Raw genomic sequence first — 21,760 nt, 5'->3', positions numbered from 1 at the left:
CTCTCTCTCACTCCACTCTCTCTCTCTCTCACTCCACTCTCTCTCTCTCTCACTCCACTCTCTCTCTCTCACTCCACTCTCTCTCTCTCACTCCACTCTCTCTCTCTCACTCCACTCTCTCTCTCTCACTCCACTCTCTCTCTCTCACTCCCTCTCTCTCTCTCTCTCACTCTCACTCTCACTCTCTCTCTCTCACTCTGTCTCACTCACTCACTCTGTCTCACTCACTCACTCTGTCTCACTCACTCACTCTGTCTCACTCACCTCACTCTGTCTCACTCTGTCTGTCTGTCTCACTCACTCTCTCTGTCTCACTCTGTCTGTCTGTCTCACTCTGTCTGTCTGTCTCATTCTGTCTGTCTGTCTCATTCTGTCTGTCTGTCTCATTCTGTCTGTCTGTCTCATTCTGTCTGTCTGTCTCATTCTGTCTGTCTGTCTCACTCTCTGTCTGTCTCTCTGTCTCTGTCTGTCTCACTCTCTGTCTCTGTCTGTCTCACTCTCTGTCTCTGCCTGTCTCACTCTCTGTCTCTGCATCTGTCTCACTTTCAGAGACTGGGAGCTGACATGCCATTCATACCTGGCTCGGGCTGTCACGTGATTGGCTGCACTGTCGCTGTAGGTGAGCCAGGGGGTGACGCACACCTGAGGTGGAGGCTGAGCGGCCGAGGCGATGACCTAAAGCAGAGTCTGGAAGCAAAGGGAGAAGCGAAAAGATTACCCAGAGACTCCGACAGAAAGGATTCTGTAAACTTCAACATTTCATTAGTAACTTGCTGTGAGTGGGTCTGGATTGTGCAGACTAAGACCTGAATTTCTATTAAGATCATTGTTCACTGCCCATCTATCCCAATAGTGGTTGATATAACAAAAACTTGCATTTATATAGCGCCTTTAACAGAGTAAAACATCCCAAGCTGCCTCACAGGAGTGATTATCAAACATAATTTGACACTGAGCCACATAAGGACGGGTGACCAAAAGCACAAAGAGGTCGGTTTTAAGGAGCATCTTAAAGGAGGAGGAGAGAGAGGCGGAGAGGTCTAGGGAGGGAATTCCAGAGCTCAGGGCCCCAGGCAGCTGAAGGCACGGCCGCCAATGGTGGAGCGATGGGAATCGGGGGATGGGCAAGAGGCCGGAATTGGAGGAGTGCAGAGATCTCGGAGGGTTGTGGGGCTGGAGGAGGGTCACAGAGATAGAGAGAGGGGGTGAGGCCTCAGAGGGATTTGAACAATTTTAAAACTGAGGTGTTGATGGAGTTGAAGCCAGGGTAGGTCAGCAAGCACACGGGGAGTGATAGGTGAACGGGGCGCAGTGCGAGTTAGGACACGGGCTGCAGAGTTTTGGATGAGCTCAAGTTTACGAAGGGTGGGAAGTGAGAGGCCGGCAGGGAGACGAGGTGGCTCGCTGCGCCTGCTAAGCGGGTAATTAAGACTCGACCACACCGGTGTGGGACTGGAGTCACGTGTAGACACAATCCCGGTAGAGATGGCAGGGTTTTCTTTCCCGAACGGACATCGGTGAGTGAATCTTTACAACAATCCAACAGCTTCGTGGTCACTGTTACTGATCCCAGCATTTTCATTCGAGATTTTTTTTTTCCCCACATTCTCCAACTGTGGGATTTGAACCCACATTCTCGAATCTCGCAACATAATCGCTGTACCCGCAGATTTAAACCGCTCTGATAGGTCGATCTCACAGGACACAATATACGAGGAGTCAAAGGTCACACGTTGTTCAGAGGAAAGGGAATCAGCGAGGGATTGGTGGGTGGGGGGGGGGGGGGCGTGGCAAAAGTGTGCGGGCACAATTCAGCTGCAATTTTAAACTCCCGCATTGTGACTTACCAGAATTATACCCGGACTCCAAGGGTCCAATTACATGGAGAGATTACACAAACTAGAGTTGTATTCCCTGGAATCTAGAAAGTTAAGGGGTGATTTGATCAAAGTTTTCAAGATATTACCGGGAACAGATAGGTGAGATAGAAAGTTTTTCCAATGGTTGGGGAGTCTCGGACAAGGGGGCAGAGTCTCAAAATTTGCGACAGACCTTTCAGGAGTGAAATTCGCAAACACTTCTACATAGAAAGGGTAGTAGAAGTTTGGAACTCTCTTCCACAAATGGGAATTGATGCTGGATCCATTGTTAATTTTAAATCTGAGATTGGTAGATTTTTGTTAACCAAATGTATGAAAGGATAGAGGGCAAAGGCGGGTATATGGAGTTAGGTCACAGATCAGCCACTGAATGGCAGAACAGGCGCGAGGGGCTGAATGGCCTCCTCCCGTTCCTAGATTCCTTTATTTTTATATAACACTTCAATTTATCATTCATACTTAAATCGCAAAATTCAATCTAATTTAGGAAGCAGAGTTGGTCAGAGGGTGTGTGTTTCTCTGGGGGATGGGGCACAGAACTGGGCTGCTACAGTGCCTCTGCTGGCTGGAGGGTGCAATTACAGCGTGACATGTTTACATAGGAACTTATGGGGAAAAAACGGAGACCAAAGTGTGACAGAAAACAGGATGTGAGGTTGGTTAGGCAGGGCGTGCGCTCGGGCTAGTGACACTTTTAACGTGGATTTTCGCCCTCCCTTCACCTGAAAGAGCTGACTGTCAAGGGCGGACATGGGCCTCGATAGCGCAGGCACTTTTTTGACCATTGTGGGGAGGCATTAATCAGAATCGACTCTGTGTGACATCGAGCCATATGGTTCTGGGCTGAGTTGGCAGTGTGCCAGCATGATGAGGGGGGGGGGGGGGGGGGAGGTGGAGGTGGAGGTGGTGGGTGATAGGGAGGGCGAGTGGACAGGCTTCAACTCGCTTTAGCACCTGGCCCAGGGGAGCGGGGAAAACAAATATGCTGAAGATCTCACTCCTGATCACCATTCATTGGTTTTGGCAGATTGCGATGCCCCTCACAGTCGCATAGCATGACCATCTGGGCCTGCACACGGCAGATATCCAATTGGGTGTGTCTCTAGGAGGGACGCAGACCAGCAAAGGGTGAGGATGTGGGTGGTGGGGTGAGGAGAAGGGGTGGGGGTGTTGGGGTGCAGTCAGGCCTCTTAAAGAGAGGAGCAGGGAACCAACTGCATTGAGCCAGCTGCCCCTACCTACGCTCCGTTGGCAGGCCATCGGGCACAGCTGGGGCAGCCCTGATCGAGAAGGCCCCTTGACCGAGGAGCCCTCTGGTCCCTGAGTTTTCACCGGTATTCCCGACGTCTTCTCCTCCCTATCCAGGGATTCACCGGCTCCGCTCCAGCCTGGGGCGCCTCCTGCTGGTGAAATGAAAGCACTGTCAAGGCGGTTGAGCTGCCGGGCCAAACTCAACAACAACAACTTGCATTTATGTAGCACCTTGGACATGGCAGGGCTCTGGGGAAAGAGCAGAGACGGGGGAGAGGGGTGATTTGGATAGCTCCTACAAAGGGCCGAATAGCCTCCCTCTGCTGTCTCACTCTACGAAAGTTGGTCGGGGAGGTAGAGACGCACTCTGGCTCTGGGAGGGTCGGACTCGTACTGGCTGAGCGTACAAGTCTCTGAAGGAAATATCTAAAGCCCCCCACCCCCACCCCACCCCCCACCCCAAAGAAAGGAGGCACGTGTGGACGTTGAAGGGCCCAGCTGTGACGCCCCTTACAGTTAAACAGCCTTGGCTCCCACATGACAATGCAGGCCTTGAGTGAGGCCTGCTGGTCCCAGTGACACCGGCAGCCCAGGGAAAGGCAGCTGTTTGCAAGCTGGGAGCAAGTTTCGAGAGGCTGAGTTTGACTTTGGCTGAAAACCAGCCTGGCAGGCCAATCAGCAGCCTGGACTTGGTCGATCAACAACAGACCTCAATGGGAGCCCAGCAACCGAGGGGTTAAAGTTCATGGCGATTTATCCAGCCTTGTCCATGAGGCGTTACCTCTCGTTTGAGTGACCGAGAGCCCAGACCCGATCTCACTTGATGCGTGCACGCACACCAAACACACGGAGGAACTCAAACTACCCCTTCCCTTGCCCAGGGGCACTGAGGCCTATTATGGCTGCCAATGACCTCTGACCCCACCCCTGCCAACAGTCAACAAGGTCTTCCCTTTACCTTCTGAGTCCTGGGCTTTCCTGCCACAGGACAGGTTCCGCTGCCAGCTTTGCCCGACATTGGCCGCGCCCTCTCCGGGAGGGCTGGTGGTGCTCCGAGCCTCCGAGTTGGCGACCGCCTGCGAGCAGCAGATGCTGGCAAAGGCCGGGGCCCGCTCCTGCCCTTGGGTTTTCACCATGGTGTGGTACACAGCGGGACAGACCTTCTGGGCACCCCCAGGCTTGAGGCTTTCGTAGGCCGGAGGGCGTTTGCAAGCCAGTGGAATGTAAGGCCACACCATGGTGCCTGGCGTGGGTAGATTGGCATGCTCCAGGAGCCCGTGGGCCATTGGCATCTTGTAGAGGCCGGATAAAGGCCGGGAACTGACGCTGGCTTTACTGACGGAGCAGAACATGCTCTGGAGACTTGGGAGTTCCTTTTCTGCCTTCTGATCTCCAGATGCTTGGGCAAGCAGCGAGTGGGTGGTGACTTTGACAGAGGAACAGATAATGCTGAGGGAAGCCGGTTTTTCCCTTTCCGACTTCTGATGGCAGTGGATCTGAGAGGCCGGAAGCGCCAAATGCGCCAAGGCCTTCATGGTGTGGGACGTGGGCAGCTCCTTCTCTGACCGGTGTTGGCCAGACGCTTGAGGAGGGAGGGGCGTCGAGTGGCTCCTCGCCCGCCCCGAGGGCACCAGGGCGCTCTGCAGAGGGCCCTCCTCCTTCTGCATCCTCGGGGGCTGCTGCCCAGGCACCTGGGCACCGCCAGGAGCGGATGTGATGTCGCCATGTTGCAAGACTGGGAGCTTGGACCCCGGCTGGGATGAAGCAGTTGGCGCCTTGTACGCCTTCTGGGAGGCGGGCTGAGGGAAGGCCAAGAGAGGTGGGCGATGGAGGAGAAGGTTTGGGAATGGGGGTGGAATGTCATAAGGTGGGCCTTTGGAATTAGGCTGGGGAGTGGCCTTGAAAGCCCCTTGGCTAAAAGCCCCATGGGCGGTGGGTTTGGAGAGGGGAATCTTGCTCCATCTCAGCTCCCGAATGCCTTCCTCAAGCAGTGGATACTTCATCTCCTCGTAGATCGCCTCACTGTGGTCGGAGTCTTCACCCGGCGAGCTCTGTTCCTTGAAGACGTCGCCGACCATCTCGATGTAGACCGGCTCCTCCTCCTCCTCCTCCTCCTCCTCCCCCGCTGAGCCTCGGTGGGGGTCAGCAGGAAGTCCATACCTGGGGCCAGAGGTCAGAGAGGTCGCGGCCACCCTGCCGGCGGAGGGGGCCTCGTCGAAGGACACGGAGAGCTGGGCGTTGGGGCTGCGTTTCAGCTTCAGCGTGGGGATCCTCCGCCCACCGTCGGCCGCCTCGGGACCCGGCCTCTGCGTCGCTGGAAGAACAAGAGAAGATGTGTTGAGTTCTGCTTCCTGCGGTGAGGTGAAGGGTCGTTGGCGCCAAGTTGAGGGAACTTAAAGAAAAGTCTTGCATTTCTCTAGTGCCTCTCGCCACTTCGGGAAGTCCCAAAGTGCTTTGCGGCCAAAATACTTTTTTTTTGTTGAAATATTGTTAGGAAACGCAGCAGCCAATTTTGGCACAGCAAGATCCCACAAACAGCAATGTGGCGATGGCCAAATATTCTGTTTTTTTAGTGATATTGGTTGAGGGATAAATATTGGCTCAGGACACTGGGGAGAACACCCCCACCCACCCTGCCCTTCTTCCAGCAGTGGCTGTGGGATCTTTTACGTCCATCTGAGAGGGCAGACGGGACCTTGGTTTAAAGAGTCCTCTGAAAGGCGGCACCCCTGACAGTGCAGCACACCCTCAGTACTGGCACTGGGAGTGTCGGCCTGATTGGTGTGCACGAGCCTCCGGGGTGGGACTCGAACTCACAACCTGAGGGGACTCAGAGGTGAGAATGCTACCCACTGGGCCACCCCTGACATATTCTTCACCAATGCCCTATTTCTGGAACTCGGTCACACGCTAGGGGTCAATGGAAGGGGAGGAGGTAGTAGACTGTAAGAAATAGGAGCAGGAGTAGGCCTTCGAGCCTGCTCTGCCATTCAACACCATCATGGCTGACCTTCGACCTCAACGCCACGATCTCACCTGACCTCCATATCTCTTGATTCCCTCTGTCTTAAATCTACTCAATGACTGAGTGTCCACAGCTCTCTGGGGTAGAGAATTCCAAAGATTCACAAGTGAAGAAGATTGGCCTTGTCTCAGTCCTAAATGGCCGACCTCTTATCCTGGAATATGTGACCCTTTCTCCACCCCCCCACCTACCCTCCCAGCCCAACTGCAAACTCTCCAAAAAGACTGCGGCCTACAGGCCCAACAAGCCTGCCACTAAATTACTGATCGACTCCAGACACTCTGCCTAAAAAGAGTAACTAGTAACTTTCAAAAGGATATTTAAGAAGACATGAAGGAGGTTAAAAATTAGCAGGGTGACGGTGGGGGCGGGGTGGGGGGCTGGTGGTGTGGGATTAGTAATGAGCTCTTTCAAGGAGACAGCACAGACCACGACATCTCTCTCGGTGATGCAAGGTTCTCCCATACCCGCCTCACCATGTTGCTCCCATTCCCTTCTCTCTCCGTAAACCCACCTAGGTCCACACTCTGGATGATAAACAACTTCCCTTCTCATTCCTAACGTGATTCCCTGAGCCAACTTGGACAATCCCCCTTTCCCGATCTTGGAAATGTCAATTAGTCCTCCTTACCAATGAGAGCAAATCCGGTCTTCTTAACCTCCCTCCTCACTTCTAATTCCCAAGACTCGGAATCGCCTGATCTGCACCTCTCTTAAAATCCTTGCAGTTAAATGCATCATTGAGAAGACTCTCCGCTCCTGTAACCTCCTCCAGCCCTACAAGCCTCCAAGATCTCTACACTCGTCCAGTTCCGGCCTTTTGCGCATCCCCTAATTTCTATCACTCCAACATTGACAGCCCTGCCTTCAGCAGGTCTCCTTACTTAAGGAGGGATGGACTTGCATTGGAGGCAGTTCAGAGAATGTCACATGATGGGGTTGTCTTATGAGGAACGGTTGAGCAGGTTGGGCCTATACTCATTGGAGTTTAGAAGAATGAGAGGTGATCTTATTGTAACATGTGAGATTCTGAGGGGGCTTGACAGGTTAGATGCTGAGAGGATGTTTCCCCTCGTGGGGGAATCTAGAACCAGGGGACACAGTTTCAAAATTAGGGGTTTCAAGACGGAGATGTGGAGGAATTTCTTCCCTGAGGGCTGTTAATCTTTGGAATTCTCTTCCCCAGAGAGCGGTCATTGAATATATTCAAGGCTGAGTTAGACAGATGTTTGAACTATAGGGGAATCAAGGGTTATGGGAGGACAGGCAGGAAAGTGGAGTTAAGGCCACAATCAGATCAGCCATGATCGTATTGACTGGTGGGGTAGGCTCGAGGGGCCAAATGGCCTACTCCTGCTGCTGTTTCTTCTGTTCTGATGTTCTGTCTGGGATCTAAGCTCTGGAATCCCCTCCCTAAACCGCTCTACCTCTCTCCTCCTCCTTTATGACACTCCTTAAAAGCTACGACTTTGAGCACCTGTCCTAATATGTGACTCGGTGTCAAATCTTGTTTGGTAGCTGTCTTGTGACGCACCTTAAAACATTTTAGTTTGTTGAAGTGTTTGATGGGGACAGTGTAGAGGGAGCTTTATTCTGTATCTAACCCCCGTGCTGTACCTGTCCTGGGGAGTGTTTGATAGGGACAGTGTAGAGGGAGCTTTATTCTGTATCTAACCCCCGTGCTGTACCTGTCCTGGGAGTGTTTGATAGGGACAGTGTAGAGGGAGCTTTACTCTGTATCTAACCCCATGCTGTACCTGTCCTGGGGAGTGTTTGATAGGGACAGTGTAGAGGGAGCTTTATTCTGTATCTAACCCCCGTGCTGTACCTGTCCTGGGAGTGTTTGATAGGGACAGTGTAGAGGGAGCTTTACTCTGTATCTAACCCCGTGCTGTACCTGTCCTGGGAGTGTTTGATGGGGACAGTGTAGAGGGAGCTTTACTCCGATTGTTGGGTCACTGTTGCTCACCTTTCTCGCCCTTCGGCCCGAGTCCTTCATCTCCGCTGCTGTTCCTGCCCTCGGGGCACAGGCTGAGCTTGGTGCTGGGATGGCGCCTGGGCTTGGCCGGGGGTTTCCTGGCGCAGGTGTGCTCGCCGTTCTCCACGCTGCCCACGGAGTGAAGTGACAGCGAGCGGGTGGTCATGCCGCCGGCGCACGGGTGCGGCCCATGTTCCTGAGAGGCGGGCATGGTCATGAAGCCCATTCGGAAGTGCTTGCGGAAGGAGGCAAGATCCCGCACCCTTCCCAGTCCCCCATCCTTGCAGATACTTAATCAGGAAGAGAAAAAATGGAGAGAGGGGAAGAGAGAGAGAGAGTGAGGGGAAGGGAAAGGGAGAGAGAGGGGGAGGGAAAGACAGAGGGTGAAGAAGTGAGAGAGGGAGAAAGAGAAGGAGAGAGAGAGGGATAGTGGAACAGAGGGAGAAAAGAAACATAGAAGGGGGAAAGAGGGAGAAAGAAGGAGATGTGGAGGGAGTGGAAGAGAGGGGGACAGATGGAGAGAGGTAGAGAGGTGGAGGGAGAGTAGGAGATGGAGGCAGAGAGGACAAGAAAGGAAGGAAAAGCAAGTTGGATAGAGGAAGGGAGAGAGAGAGAGAGAGAGAGGGAGGGAGTTGGGGAGCGAGAAAGAGGGAGAAGGCGAGAGATTGAGAGAATTATCAGTAAGTTTAACAGACAAAAGAAAATTAAACTGTTGTCTTGCTTTGCAAATGATAGCTTGTTACTGAATCAGGAGCTAATGTAGATCAAAGAACACAGTGGGTGATGGGTGAATGGAACTTGGTGCCAGAGAAGTTGGGGGCAGCTGAGATTTGGATGATCTCAATTTCACAAAGGATGGAAGGTGGCAGGACGACCAGGAGAGCAGCAGTCAATTGGCGCACGGCAAGATCCCACAAACAGCAGTGTGATAATGACCAGATCATCAGTCTTTTTTAGTGATAGTCTGCACTGAGTGCTACTGGAGGACACAGAGTGTGAAGAAGGGAGTTTGGTAGTGAGGGAATTTTAATGGTTAATCTCCCTAAAGTCTAGTTTTTGTTTTGTTTACATTTTGCAGTTAAGAAATTACTGTCTTAAGAGGCAAGTTAACTGTTTTACAGTTTTAAATAAGGGTATACAAGCTCTCTGAGAGTAGCTGTAGCTAGTTAATTATTTAGCTAGCTTAAACTGGTTTCTGAGCTCTAGCAAAGTTGACTCATTGTTTTAAGAGAGTATAAATTCAGGGGACTGTCAGTGCTGCTTGTGCGCACTGCGTGCTGCTGGAGGGCACAGAGTGTGAAGAAGGGAGTTTGGTCAGTGAGGGAGTTCGGTAAGGAGGGGAACTATAAATTAATTAAGAAAAAATAAATGTAATTAAATTAGCACAATAAAGATGGCAGGACAGGTGATGTGACACAGCTGTAGTATGTGGGAGCTCCTGAATGCCTTGGCAATCCATGGCAACCATGTCTGTAGTAAGTGTCTGTGGCTTGAGGAGCTTCGGTTCAGAGTTATTGAGCTGTAGACACTGAGATGCATCAGGGAGGGGAAAGTTACCTGGACACTTTGTTCCAGATGGCAGTCACACCCCTTAGGATAGGGTCGTCTGCTTTGGTCAGTGGTCAGGGACAGGAGGGTCTGACTGTGAGTCAGGCAGGTTAGGGGATCGAGAAAGTGGGAGTGGAGGAGCCTCAGTTCTTGTAATTGAGCAACAAGTTCTAGGTTCTTGCAGTTTGTATGGACAAGAGCGAGGGCTGTTACGTGGATGAGCAGACTGACCATGGCATCATGATACAGGAAGACGTTCCGGGGTAGAGAAAAGGCAAGTAGTGGTAGTTGGGGACAGTGTAGTGAGGGGGATTGACACTGTTGCCTGCAGCAAAGAGCGAGAGTCCAGATGGCTGTGTTGCCTGCCCGGTGCCAGTGTTCTGGACGTCTGTTCAGGGCTGGAGAGGAACTTACAATGGGATGGGGAGGATCCAGTTATCGTGGTCCATGTAGGTACCAATGATATAGGCAGGACAAGGAAAGAGGTTCTGCATAGTCAGTATGAGGAGCTAGGCACCAAATTAAGAAGCAGAACCTCAAAGGTAATAATCTCTGGATTATTACCTGAGCCATGTGAAAATTGGCAAAGGGCAAATAACATTAGAGAAATGAATGTTTGGCTCAAAGACTGGTGTGGTAGAAGTGGGTTCCAATTCATGGGGAACTGGCATCAATACTGGGGAAAGTGGAGGCTGTACCGTTAGGACGGTCTACACCTGAACCGTGCTGGACCAGTGTTCACGCGAGTTGTGTAACTAGGGAAGTAAAGAGGGTTTTAAACTAAATAGTGGGGGCAAGGGATCAAATTTGGGAAGATAAGGTAAATCAAAGAGTAGAGGCAAGAGAGAAAGGTATTAAATGGGAAATGATAGACAGTGACAGGAAGGGACAGAGCGTACAAATCTAAGAGTAACTCAACAGATAAGGCTAGAGGTTACAAAAATAATAAAAGGACAAAACTAAAGGCTCTGTATCTGAATGCATGTAGCATTCAAAACAAAACCGATGAACTTATAGTGCAAATAGAAATAAATAAGTACAATCTGATAGCCATTACAGAGACTTGGCTGCAGGATGACATAGATTGGGACCTGAATATTGACGGGTACATGACATTTCGGAAAGACAGGAAGCTAGGAAAAGGTGGAAGGGTGGTTCTGTTACTTAATGATGGCATTAGCACAATAGAGAGGGGTGACCTAAGTTCAGGAAACGAGGATGTAGAAGCGGTTTGGGCTGAGATGAGAAATGATAAAGGCAAGATGTTATCGTGGGAGTGGTGTACAGGCCCCCTAACAGAAACCACACAGTAGGACAGAGTATAAAGGAAGAAATAATAGGTGCTTGTCAGAAAATTAAGGGGGATTTTAATCCACATGTAGACTGGAAAAATAAGATGGGCAGAGGTAGCCTAGATGAAGAGTTCATAAAATGTTTTTGGGATAGTTTCTTACAACAGTGCATTCTGAATTCAACCTGACAGCAGGCTATACTAGATCTGGTATTGTGCAACGAGATAGGAGTAATTGATGACCTCATAGTGAAGGCACCCCGAGGCAGGCAGTGATCATAATATGATTGAATTTTACATTCAGTTTGAGGGAGAGAAGAGTGGTAGTTTAAACTACTAGTATTTTAAACTTACATGAGGGCATGAAAGCAGAGCTAGCAAAAGTGAACTGGAAAGTAGGTTAAGGGATAGATCAATAGAGATGCAGTGGCAGACATTTAAGGGGATATTTCAGAATACACAGAATAGATACATTCCAACGAGAAAGAAAAATTCCAAGGGGAGGACCCACCATCCGTGATTAACTAAAAAAGTTCAAGATAGTATCAAACTTTAAGAAAAAGCAATTAACTGCGCAAAGAAGGGAGGCAGGTCGGAAGATTGGACAGAATATAAAAAGTAGCAAAGAACGACTAGAAGATTAATAAAGGAGGGTAAAATTAGAGTACGAGAGAAAGCTGGTTAGAAATATAAAGACAGATAGTAAGAGTTTCTATAGATATTAAAAAAGAAAAGAGTTAACAAAGTGAGTGTTGGTCCTATAGAAAGTCAGTCTGGGGAATTAATAATGGATAATAAGGAGGTGGCAGATGAATTGAGCAGGTATTTTGCATCCGTCTTCACCATAGAGGATACAAGTAACATCCCAGAAATAGCTGTAAGTCAGGAAATGGAAGGGAGGGAGGAACTCAAGAAAATTACAATCACCAGGGAAATGGTCATGAGCAACTTGTTGGAGCTGTGGGCTGACAGGTCGCCGGGTCCTGATGGACTTTATCCCAGGGTCGAAAAAGAAGTGGCTAGTGAGATAACCATGTTGGTTTAATTTTCCAAAACTCCCTACTTTCGGGGAAGGTTCCATTAGATTGGAAATTAGCCAATGTAACTCCTTTAGGGACAGAAAGCAGGAAACTACATCTGCCATAGGAAAAATGTTAGAAGCTATTATTAAAGATGTTATAGTAGGGCACTTAGAAAAATTCAAGGTAATCAGGCAGAGTCAACAAGGTTTTGTGAAAGGGAAATCGTGTTTAACCAATTTATTGGAGTTCTTTGAAGAAATAACATAAACTGTAGATAAAGGGGAACTGGTGGATTTACTTTACTTGGATTTCCAGAAGGCATTTGATAAATGCCACATCAAAAGTTATTGTGGAAAATAAAGGCTCATGGTGCATGAATTGCAAAAGGGTTAGTATGCAGGTACAGTAAGTAGTCAGGAAAGCTAAAAGAATGTTGTCGTTTATTGCGAGGGGAATTGAATACAAAAGTAGGGAGGTTATGCTTCAATTATACAGGGCATTGGTGAGTATAGTATTGGTCTCCTTATTTAAGGAAGGATGTAAATGCATTGGAAGCAGTTTAGAGAAGGTTTACTGGACTAATACCTGGAATGAGTGGGCTGTCTTATGATGAAAGGTTGTACAGGCTAGACTTGTATCCGCTGGAGTTTAGAAGAGTAAGAGGTGACTTGATTGAAACATATAAGATCCTGAGGGGTCTTGACAGGGTGAATGTGGAAAGGATGTTTCCCCTTGTGGGAGAATCTAGAACTAGGGGTCACTGTTTAAAAATAAGGGGTCGCCCATTTAAGACAGAGATGAGGAGAAATTTTTTCTCTCTGAGGATCGTGAGTCTTTGGAATTCTCTTCCTTAAAAGGCGTTGGAAGCAGAGTCTTCGAATATTTTTAAGGCAGTGGTAGATCGATTCTCGATAAGCAAGGGGGTGAAAGGTGATTGGGGGTAGGTGGAAATGTTGAGTTGAGGTTACAATCAGATCAGCCATGATCCTACTGAATGGCGGAGCAGGCTTGAGGGGCCGAGTGGCCTACTCCTGCTCTTAATTGGTATGTTCATATGATATTGCTTGATGGCTAAATGTTGGCCCAGGAAATCAGTGTTACACTCTGGGACCAACATCCTGAATGTACGACAGTGTCTTAGCATGTAACTGGGAGAGTCAGCCCAAATGGAACTCAAACTCAGGACCTTGTGACTCAGAGGTGACCCACTGAGCCATATGTGTATTGGAGGCAAATGCTGTGCTCAATTTGCATAGAGAGAGGAACTGAGAGACACCAGTCAGTGTATAGATATCTCCCTGAGAGAGAGAGAGAGAGACTGAGAAACACCAGTCAGTGTATAGATATCTCCCTGAGAGAGAGGAACTGAGAGACACCAGTCAGTGTATAGATATCTCCCTGAGAGAGAGAGACTGAGAAACACCAGTCAGTGTATAGATATCTCCCTGAGAGAAAGGGGACTGAGAGACACCAGTCAGCGTACAGATATCACCGTGAGAAAGGGGACTGAGAGACACCAGTCAGTGTACAGATATCACCCTGAGAGAGAGGAGACTGAGAGACACCAGTCAGTGTACAGATATCTCCCTGAGAGAGAGGGACTGAGAGACACCAGTCAGTGTACAGATATCACCCTGAGAGAGAGGGACTGAGAGACACCAGTCAGTGTACAGATATCTCCCTGAGAGAGAGGGACTGAGAGACACCAGTCAGTGTACAGATATCTCCCTGAGAGGGGACTGAGAGACACCAGTCAGTGTACAGATGTCACCCTGAGAGAGAGACTGAGAGACACCAGTCAGTGTACAGATATCACCCTGAGAGAGAGGGGACTGAGAGACACCAGTCAGCGTACAGATATCACCGTGAGAAAGGGGACTGAGAGACACCAGTCAGTGTACAGATATCACCCTGAGAGAGGGACTGAGAGACACCAGTCAGTGTACAGATATCTCCCTGAGAGAGAGGGACTGAGAGACACCAGTCAGTGTACAGATATCTCCCTGAGAGGGGACTGAGAGACACCAGTCAGTGTACAGATGTCACCCTGAGAGAGAGGGAACTGAGAGACACCAGTCAGTGTACAGATATCTCCCTGAGAGGGGACTGAGAGACACCAGTCAGTGTACAGATGTCACCCTGAGAGAGAGACTGAGAGACACCAGTCAGTGTACAGATATCACCCTGAGAGAGAGGGAACTGAGAGACAGCAGTCAGTGTACAGATATCTCCCTGAGAGAGAGAGAAATGAGAGACACCAGTCAGTGTACAGATGTCACCCTGAGAGAGAGGAGACTGAGAGACACCAGTCAGTGTACAGATGTCACCCTGAGAGAGAGGAGACTGAGAGACACCAGTCAGTGTACAGATAACACACTGAGAGAGAGGAGACTGACAGACACCAGTCAGTGTACAGATATCACCCTGAGAGAGAGAGGACTGAGAGACACCAGTCAGTGTATAGATGTCACCCTGAGAGAGAGGGACTGAGAGACACCAGTCAGTGTACAGATATCTCCCTGAGAGGGGACTGAGAGACACCAGTCAGTGTACAGATGTCACCCTGAGAGAGAGGGAACTGAGAGACACCAGTCAGTGTACAGATATCTCCCTGAGAGGGGACTGAGAGACACCAGTCAGTGTACAGATGTCACCCTGAGAGAGAGACTGAGAGACACCAGTCAGTGTACAGATATCACCCTGAGAGAGAGGGAACTGAGAGACAGCAGTCAGTGTACAGATATCTCCCTGAGAGAGAGAGAAATGAGAGACACCAGTCAGTGTACAGATGTCACCCTGAGAGAGAGGAGACTGAGAGACACCAGTCAGTGTACAGATGTCACCCTGAGAGAGAGGAGACTGAGAGACACCAGTCAGTGTACAGATAACACACTGAGAGAGAGGAGACTGACAGACACCAGTCAGTGTACAGATATCACCCTGAGAGAGAGAGGACTGAGAGACACCAGTCAGTGTATAGATGTCACCCTGAGAGAGAGGAGACTGAGAGACACCAGTCAGTATACAGATATCACCCTGAGAGAGAGGGACTGAGAGGGTAAGGGAGGGTAGGGAGAGAAAGAGGAGGGAGGGGAGTAAAGGCAGGGAGGAGTAAATGGGGGAGGGAGGGGAGCAGGAGAAGGAGGGAAGGGAGGACGAAAGGAAGGGGAGGAGGGAAGGAAGGAAGGGAGGAAAAGACCTGCATTTATGTAGTGCCTCTCCTGACCTCAGGACATCCCAAAGCATTTTACAGCCAATGAAGTACGTTTTTGAAGTGTAGTCAATGATGTAATGTAGGAAACACAGCAGCCAATTTGGGCATAGCAAGATCCCAGAAATTGCAATGAGGAAATGATCGGATAATGTATTTTTGAAGATAGTCAGGCTGGAAGAGGCTTGTGTGGTCCATAATGCTATCATGGAACTGTCGGGCTGAATGGCCCTTTTCAGTACTGTACATTCTGGCTGATCTGTGGAATTACCTGGTTTCTCCACTTCTACGATATCAGCAGCATTCCCCATAAAATGCAGGAAGCACTGCGAGGGTTTAAATTATAATGAATGAGTCACAAAGTTCCATAATTTAAGGAATATTCTGTGGATTAATGCTGTCGCTAATTCACCTCACACCAGTGATTGTTCACTCACTGTTTCCATCTTACTGGGGTCCAGCTCAACAGATCTCCTGTAACATCTCACACAGGGAGCATTCAACACACATGAATGAGCAATGAGGGGCGGCTGGAAAAAACCTTGGCTGTGGAAGCAGGGGTTGTGTTATAATCAGCATTGAACCTGATATACAGAGAGAGAGACACACACACACCGAGACAGAGAGCAACAGAGAGACAGAGTGAGAGAGAATCATAAAATCACAGAATTGCTACAGCACAGAAAAAGGCCATTCGGCCCATCGTTTCTGCACTGGCTCTCCGAATGAGCAATTCACTTAGTGCCATTCCCCCACCTTCTCCCCGTAACCCTGCACATTCTTCCTTTTCAGATAACTGTCTAATTTCCTTTTGACTGATTCAATTGAACCTGCCTCCACAACACTCTCAGGCAACATGTTCCAGACCTTAACCACTCGCTGTGTGGTCAAGCTTTCTCCTCATGCCACTTTTGCTTCTTTTGCCAAATACTTTAAATCTGTGCCCTTTCGTTTTCGATCCTTTCACGAGTGGGAACAGTTTCTCTTTATCCACTCTGTCCAGACCCCTCATGAGTTTGAATACCTCGATCAAATCATCTCTCGGCCTTCTCTTCTCCAAGGAAAACAGTCCCAGCTTCTCCAATCTGTCTTCGTAACTGAAACTCCTCATCCCTGGAACTATTCTCATGAATCTTTTCTGCACTCTCTCCAATGCCCTCACATCTTCCCTAAAGTGCGGTGCCCAGAACTGGACATAATACTCCAGCTGAGGCCGAACTAGTGTCTTATACAGGTTCAACATAACCTCTTTGCTCTTGTACTCTATACCCCAGTTAGTAAATACTGTATGCTTTATTAACTACTCTCTCAACCTGTCCTGCCACCTTCAATGACTTATGCACATATACACCTCTGCTCCTGCACCCCCTTTAGAATTGTGCCTTTTATTCTATATTGTCTCTCCATGTTTTTCCTAACAAAATGAATCACTTCACATTTCTCTGCATTGAACTTCATCTGCCACCTGTCTGCCCATTCCACCAACTTGTCTATGTCCTTTTGAAGTTCTACACTATCCTCCTCACAGTTCACAATGCTTCCAAGTTGTTTATCATCCGCAAACTTTGAAATTTTTCCCTGTACACCAAGGTCTAGGTCATTAATATATATCAGGAAAAGCAAGGGTCCCAACACCACATCCTGGGGAACTCCACTACAAACCTTCCTCCAGTCTGAAAAACATCCATTAACCACTACTCTTTGTTTCCTGTCACTCAGCCAATTTCATATACATGTTGCTACTGTCTCTGTTATTCCATGAGCTATAACCTTGCTCAAAAGTCTGTTGTGCGGCACTGTATCAAAAATGCCTTTTGCAAGTCCATGTACACCACATCCACTGCATTGCCCTCATCAACCCTCTCTGTTACCTCTTCAAAAAACCCCTAGTTAAACGTGATTTTCCCTTAAGAAATCCATGCTGGCTTTTTTTTTAGTTAACCCACATTTGTCCATGTGACTATTAATTTTGTCCCAAATTATTCTTTCTAGAAGTTTCCCCGCCACTGAAGTTAAACTGACTGGCCTGTAGTTGCTGGGTTTATCTTTATACCCTTTTTTGAACAACGGTGTAACATTTGCAATTCTCCAGTCCTCTGGCACCACCCCTGAGTCTAAGGAGGACTGGAAAATTATGGCCAGTGCCTCTGCAATTTCCATTCTCACTTCCCTCAGTATCCTTGGATGCATCTCATCTGGTCCTGGTGCCTTATCCATGTTAAGAAAAAAGAAAAGAGAAAGAGAGACAGCAACAGAGAGAGAGAGAGAGAGAGAGAGCGAGACACAGACAGACAATGAGAGACCATAGAAACCATAGAAAAATTACAGCACAGAAGGAGGCCATTCAGCCCATGGTGTCCGTGCTGGCCGAAAAACAAACTAGCCACCCAATTTAATCCCACCCTCCAGCACCTGGTCCATAGCCTTGCAGGTTACAGCACTTCTGGTGAATGTCCAGGTAAAAGAATTGAGGGTTTCTGCCTCCACCACCATTCCTGGCAGTGAATTCCAGACACCCACCACCCTCTGGGTGAAAAGGTTTTTCCTCATGTCCCCTCTCTAATCCTTCTACCAATCACCTTAAATCTGTGTCCCCTGGTAACTGACCTCTCCGCTAGGGGAAACAGGTCCTTCCTGGCTATCTAGGTCCCTCATAATTTTGTACACCTCAATTAAGTCACCCCTCAGCCTCCTCTGTTCTAAGGAAAACAACCCTAGCCTATCCAATCTTTCCTCATAGCTGCAACTTTCGAGCCCTGGCAACATTCTTGTAAATCTCCTCTGTACTCTCTCCAGAGCAATTATGTCCTTTCTGTAATGTGGTGACCAGAACTGTATGCAATACTCCAACTGTGGCCTAACCAGCATTTTATACAGTTCCAGCATTACATCCCTACTTTTGTATTCTGTACCACGGCCAATAAAGGAAAACATTCCATGTGCCTTCTTCACCACTCTATCTACCTGTTCTGCCACCTTCAGGGACCTGTGGACATGCACTCCAAGGTCTCTCACTTCTTCTACCCCTCTCACTATCCTCCTGTTTATTGTGTATTCCCTCGCTTTATTTGCCCTCCCCAAATGCATTACCTCACACTTCTCCGGATTGAATTCCATTTGCCACTTTTCCGCCCACTCAACCAAACCATTGATATTATTCTGGAGTCTACAGCTCTCCTCCTCACTATTAACTACACGGCCAAATTTTGTGTCATCAGCAAATTTCCCAATCATGCCTCCCACATTTAAGTCCAAATCATTAATATATACCACAAACAGCAAAGGACCCAACACTGTGCCCTGTGGAACGCCACTGGAAACAGCTTTCCATTCACAAAAACATCTGTCGACCATTACCCTTTGTTTCCTGTCACTGAGCCAATTCTGGATCCAACTGATCACATTCCCCTGTATCCCATTGGCTTTCATTTTACTGACCAGTCTGCCATGTGGGACCTTGTCAAATGCCTGAACTAAAATCCATGTAGACCACATCCACTGCACTCCCTAATCAATCCTCCCTGTTACTTCCTGAAAAAACTCAATTAAGTTAGTAAGACATGACCTTCCCCAAACAAATCCATGCTGACTATCCCTGATTAATCCATGACTTTTTAAGTGACAGTTTATCCCGTCCCTCAGAATAGATTCTAACAATTTACCCACCATTGAGGTCAGACTGACCGGCCTATAATTATTTGGCCTATCCCTCACATCCTTTTTAAACAATGGTACATTGTTCGCAGACCTCCAATCGTCTGGTACCTCTCCTGCATCTAGTGAGGATTTGAAGATGATCCTCAGTGCATTGGCTATTTCCTCCCTGGCTTCCTTTAACAACCTGGGATCCAATCCATCCGGCCCTGGCGATTTATCCACTTTCAAGGATGTCAGACCCTCTAGTACTTCCTCTCTCATTATGCTTATCGTATCTAATATTTCACACCCCTCCTCTTTAACTATAGTGTCTACATCAACCCTCTCCTTTGTGAAGACAGAGACAAAAAGCTCTAAGAACATCTTCTGCATCCATGCATAAGTTCCCTTGTACATCTCTGATAGGCCCTAACTTTTCCTTAGTTATCATCTTGCTCTTAATGTACTGATAAAACATCTTTGGGTTTTCCTTGATTTTACCTGCCAATAATTTTTCATGTTCTCTCTTTGCTTTTCTAATTTCCTTTTTTACTTCACCTCTGCACTTTCTATACTCCTCTCTGCTTTCTAAAGTATTAAGCTTATGACGATCAGAAAAATCTTTCTTTTTCTGCTTTAACTTACCCTGGAAGCTTCCAGATAAGCAGGGGGCTCTAGATTTGGCAGTACCACCCTTTATCTTTGTGGGGACATGCCTACACTGTGCCTGTAGTATCTCGCTTTTGAATGCCTCCCACTGGTTTGCCACTGATTTTCCTTCAAGTAGCTGTATCCAGTCTACTTTCGCCAGATCACCGCTCCATTTCGTAAAATTTGCCTTCCCCTAATTTAGAACTTTTACTCCTGTTTTATCTTTGTCCTTTTCCATGATTATGCTAAAACTTACTGTATTATGGTTACATGAGATAGAGAGAGGGACAGCAAGAGAGAGTGAGACAAACAATGAGACAGAGATAGAGTCAAAGAGAGATTTCTCAATAGGAAAGGTGGTTGAGAGTAGGGCCCAGGCAGATTTCTGGTCCCTCACCAATGGAAGAAACATCCAACTGCCGTGCACATAGAGATCAGCAACTCGAAATCAGATCACTTCTTAATCTTCTACACTCGAAGCACGACAAGCCTAGTCTGTGCAACCTGTCCTTGTAATTTACCCTTTTAGCCCCAGGATCAGTCTGGTTTATCTGCACTGCAGGCTCTCCAAGGCAAATATATCCTCCCCGAGGTGCGGGGCCCAGAACTGAACACAATTACTCCAGTTGGGGTCTGACCAACACTCTTTTAAAAAAAACCCATTCCAGACAGGTTACCTTTTCTTTGACTCCTCCTCCCGGTGTTTCCATTCCATCTTTGTTTTCCGGTACAGCAGATTCATCTCGTCCCGTAGGCACCTGATCCCCTTGCCTGTGTCTCCGCCCTGCTTGGTCAGTGAGTTGTAGGCCTTGAACCCTTTCTCTTCGATGAACTGGAGGAAGCTCGTAATGGCTGCATCCTGGAGGCCACTTGTCATCTTCCAGGGGCCAACCAATGGGAAGAAAGCAGCGAGCAGTAGGCCCCGTCTGTGAGAAGTTATTTTACATTTCAGAAAGATTAAAACTCACACTACGTTGTCCCATCAAAAACTCCCGGGGCAAAGAGATGCAGTCCGGATAGAGAAATAGTCAGGGCTGGGACACAGTCCTGTTACACACACACAGTCAGTGCTGGGACACAGTCCTGCTTTACACAACCAGTCAGTGCTGGAACACTCAGTCCTGTTATACACACACAATCAGTGCTGGGACACTCAGTCCTGTTATACACACACAGTCAGCGCTGGGACACTCAGTCCTGTTACACACACACAGTCAGTGCTGGGACACAGTCCTGTTACACACACACAGTCAGTGCTGGGACACTCAGTCCTGTTATACACACACAATCAGTGCTGGGACACAGTCCTGTTATACACACACAGTCAGCGCTGGGACACTCAGTCCTGTTATACACACACAGTCAGTGCTGGGACACTCAGTCCTGTTATACACACACAGTCAGTGCTGGAACACTCAGTCCTGTTACACACACACAGTCAGCGCTGGGACACTCAGTCCTGTTATACACACACAGTCAGCGCTGGGACACTAAGTCCTGTTATACACACACAGTCAGCGCTGGGACAATCAGTCCTGTTATACACACACAGTCAGCGCTGGGACAATCAGTCCTGTTATACACACACAGTCAGCGCTGGGACACTCAGTCCTGTTATACACACACAGTCAGCGCTGGGACACTCAGTCCTGTGATACACACAGAGTCAGTGCTGGAACACTCAGTCCTGTTATACACACACAGTCAGCGCTGGGACACTCAGTCCTGTGATACACACACAGTCAGTGCTGGGACACTCAGTCCTGTGATACACACACAGTCAGTGCTGGGACACTCAGTCCTGTGATACACACACAGTCAGTGCTGGGACACTCAGTCCTGTTAAACACACACAGTCAGTGCTGGGACACTCAGTCCTGTTACACACACAGTCAGTGCTGGGACACTCAGTCCTGTTATACACACACAGTCAGTGCTGGGACACTCAGTCCTGTTATACACACACAGTCAGTGCTGGGACACTCAGTCCTGTTAGACACAAAATAAGTGCTGGGACACTCAGTCCTGTTAGACACAAAATCAGTGCTGGGACACTGAGTCCTGTTTGACAAACAGTCAGTGCTGGGACACTCAGTCCTGTTTGACACACAGTCAGTGCTGGGACACTCAGTCCTGTTATACACACACAGTCAGTGCTGGGACACTCAGTCCTGTTATACACACACAGTCAGTGCTGGGACACTCAGTCCTGTTATACACACACAGTCAGTGCTGGGACACTCAGTCCTGTTACACACACAGAGTCA

General features: G+C 48.5%; 1 protein-coding gene across 1 annotated transcript; it reads right to left on the bottom strand.

Moving 5' to 3' along the window:
• Positions 1 to 577: 577 nt before the first annotated feature.
• Positions 578 to 20,415, bottom strand: LOC137363785 (neuronal tyrosine-phosphorylated phosphoinositide-3-kinase adapter 1-like; the record flags this gene model as incomplete). The annotated part of the gene is made up of 5 exons (XM_068027343.1): positions 20,171 to 20,415; positions 8,126 to 8,424; positions 4,090 to 5,445; positions 3,123 to 3,283; positions 578 to 675 (listed from the first exon to the last, which is right to left on the bottom strand). Coding segments are annotated over exons 1-5 (2,114 nt in total), but the record flags the coding sequence as incomplete, so codon positions are not given.
• Between the last annotated feature and the right edge of the window lie 1,345 nt (positions 20,416 to 21,760).

The sequence above is a fragment of the Heterodontus francisci genome, unplaced genomic scaffold (genome assembly GCF_036365525.1).
Source record: "Heterodontus francisci isolate sHetFra1 unplaced genomic scaffold, sHetFra1.hap1 HAP1_SCAFFOLD_793, whole genome shotgun sequence".
In the NCBI taxonomy this organism is placed as follows: Eukaryota; Metazoa; Chordata; class Chondrichthyes; order Heterodontiformes; family Heterodontidae; genus Heterodontus; species Heterodontus francisci.
Note: the sequence above shows the minus strand (reverse complement) of the source record. Positions and strands in the feature narration are given on the sequence as shown.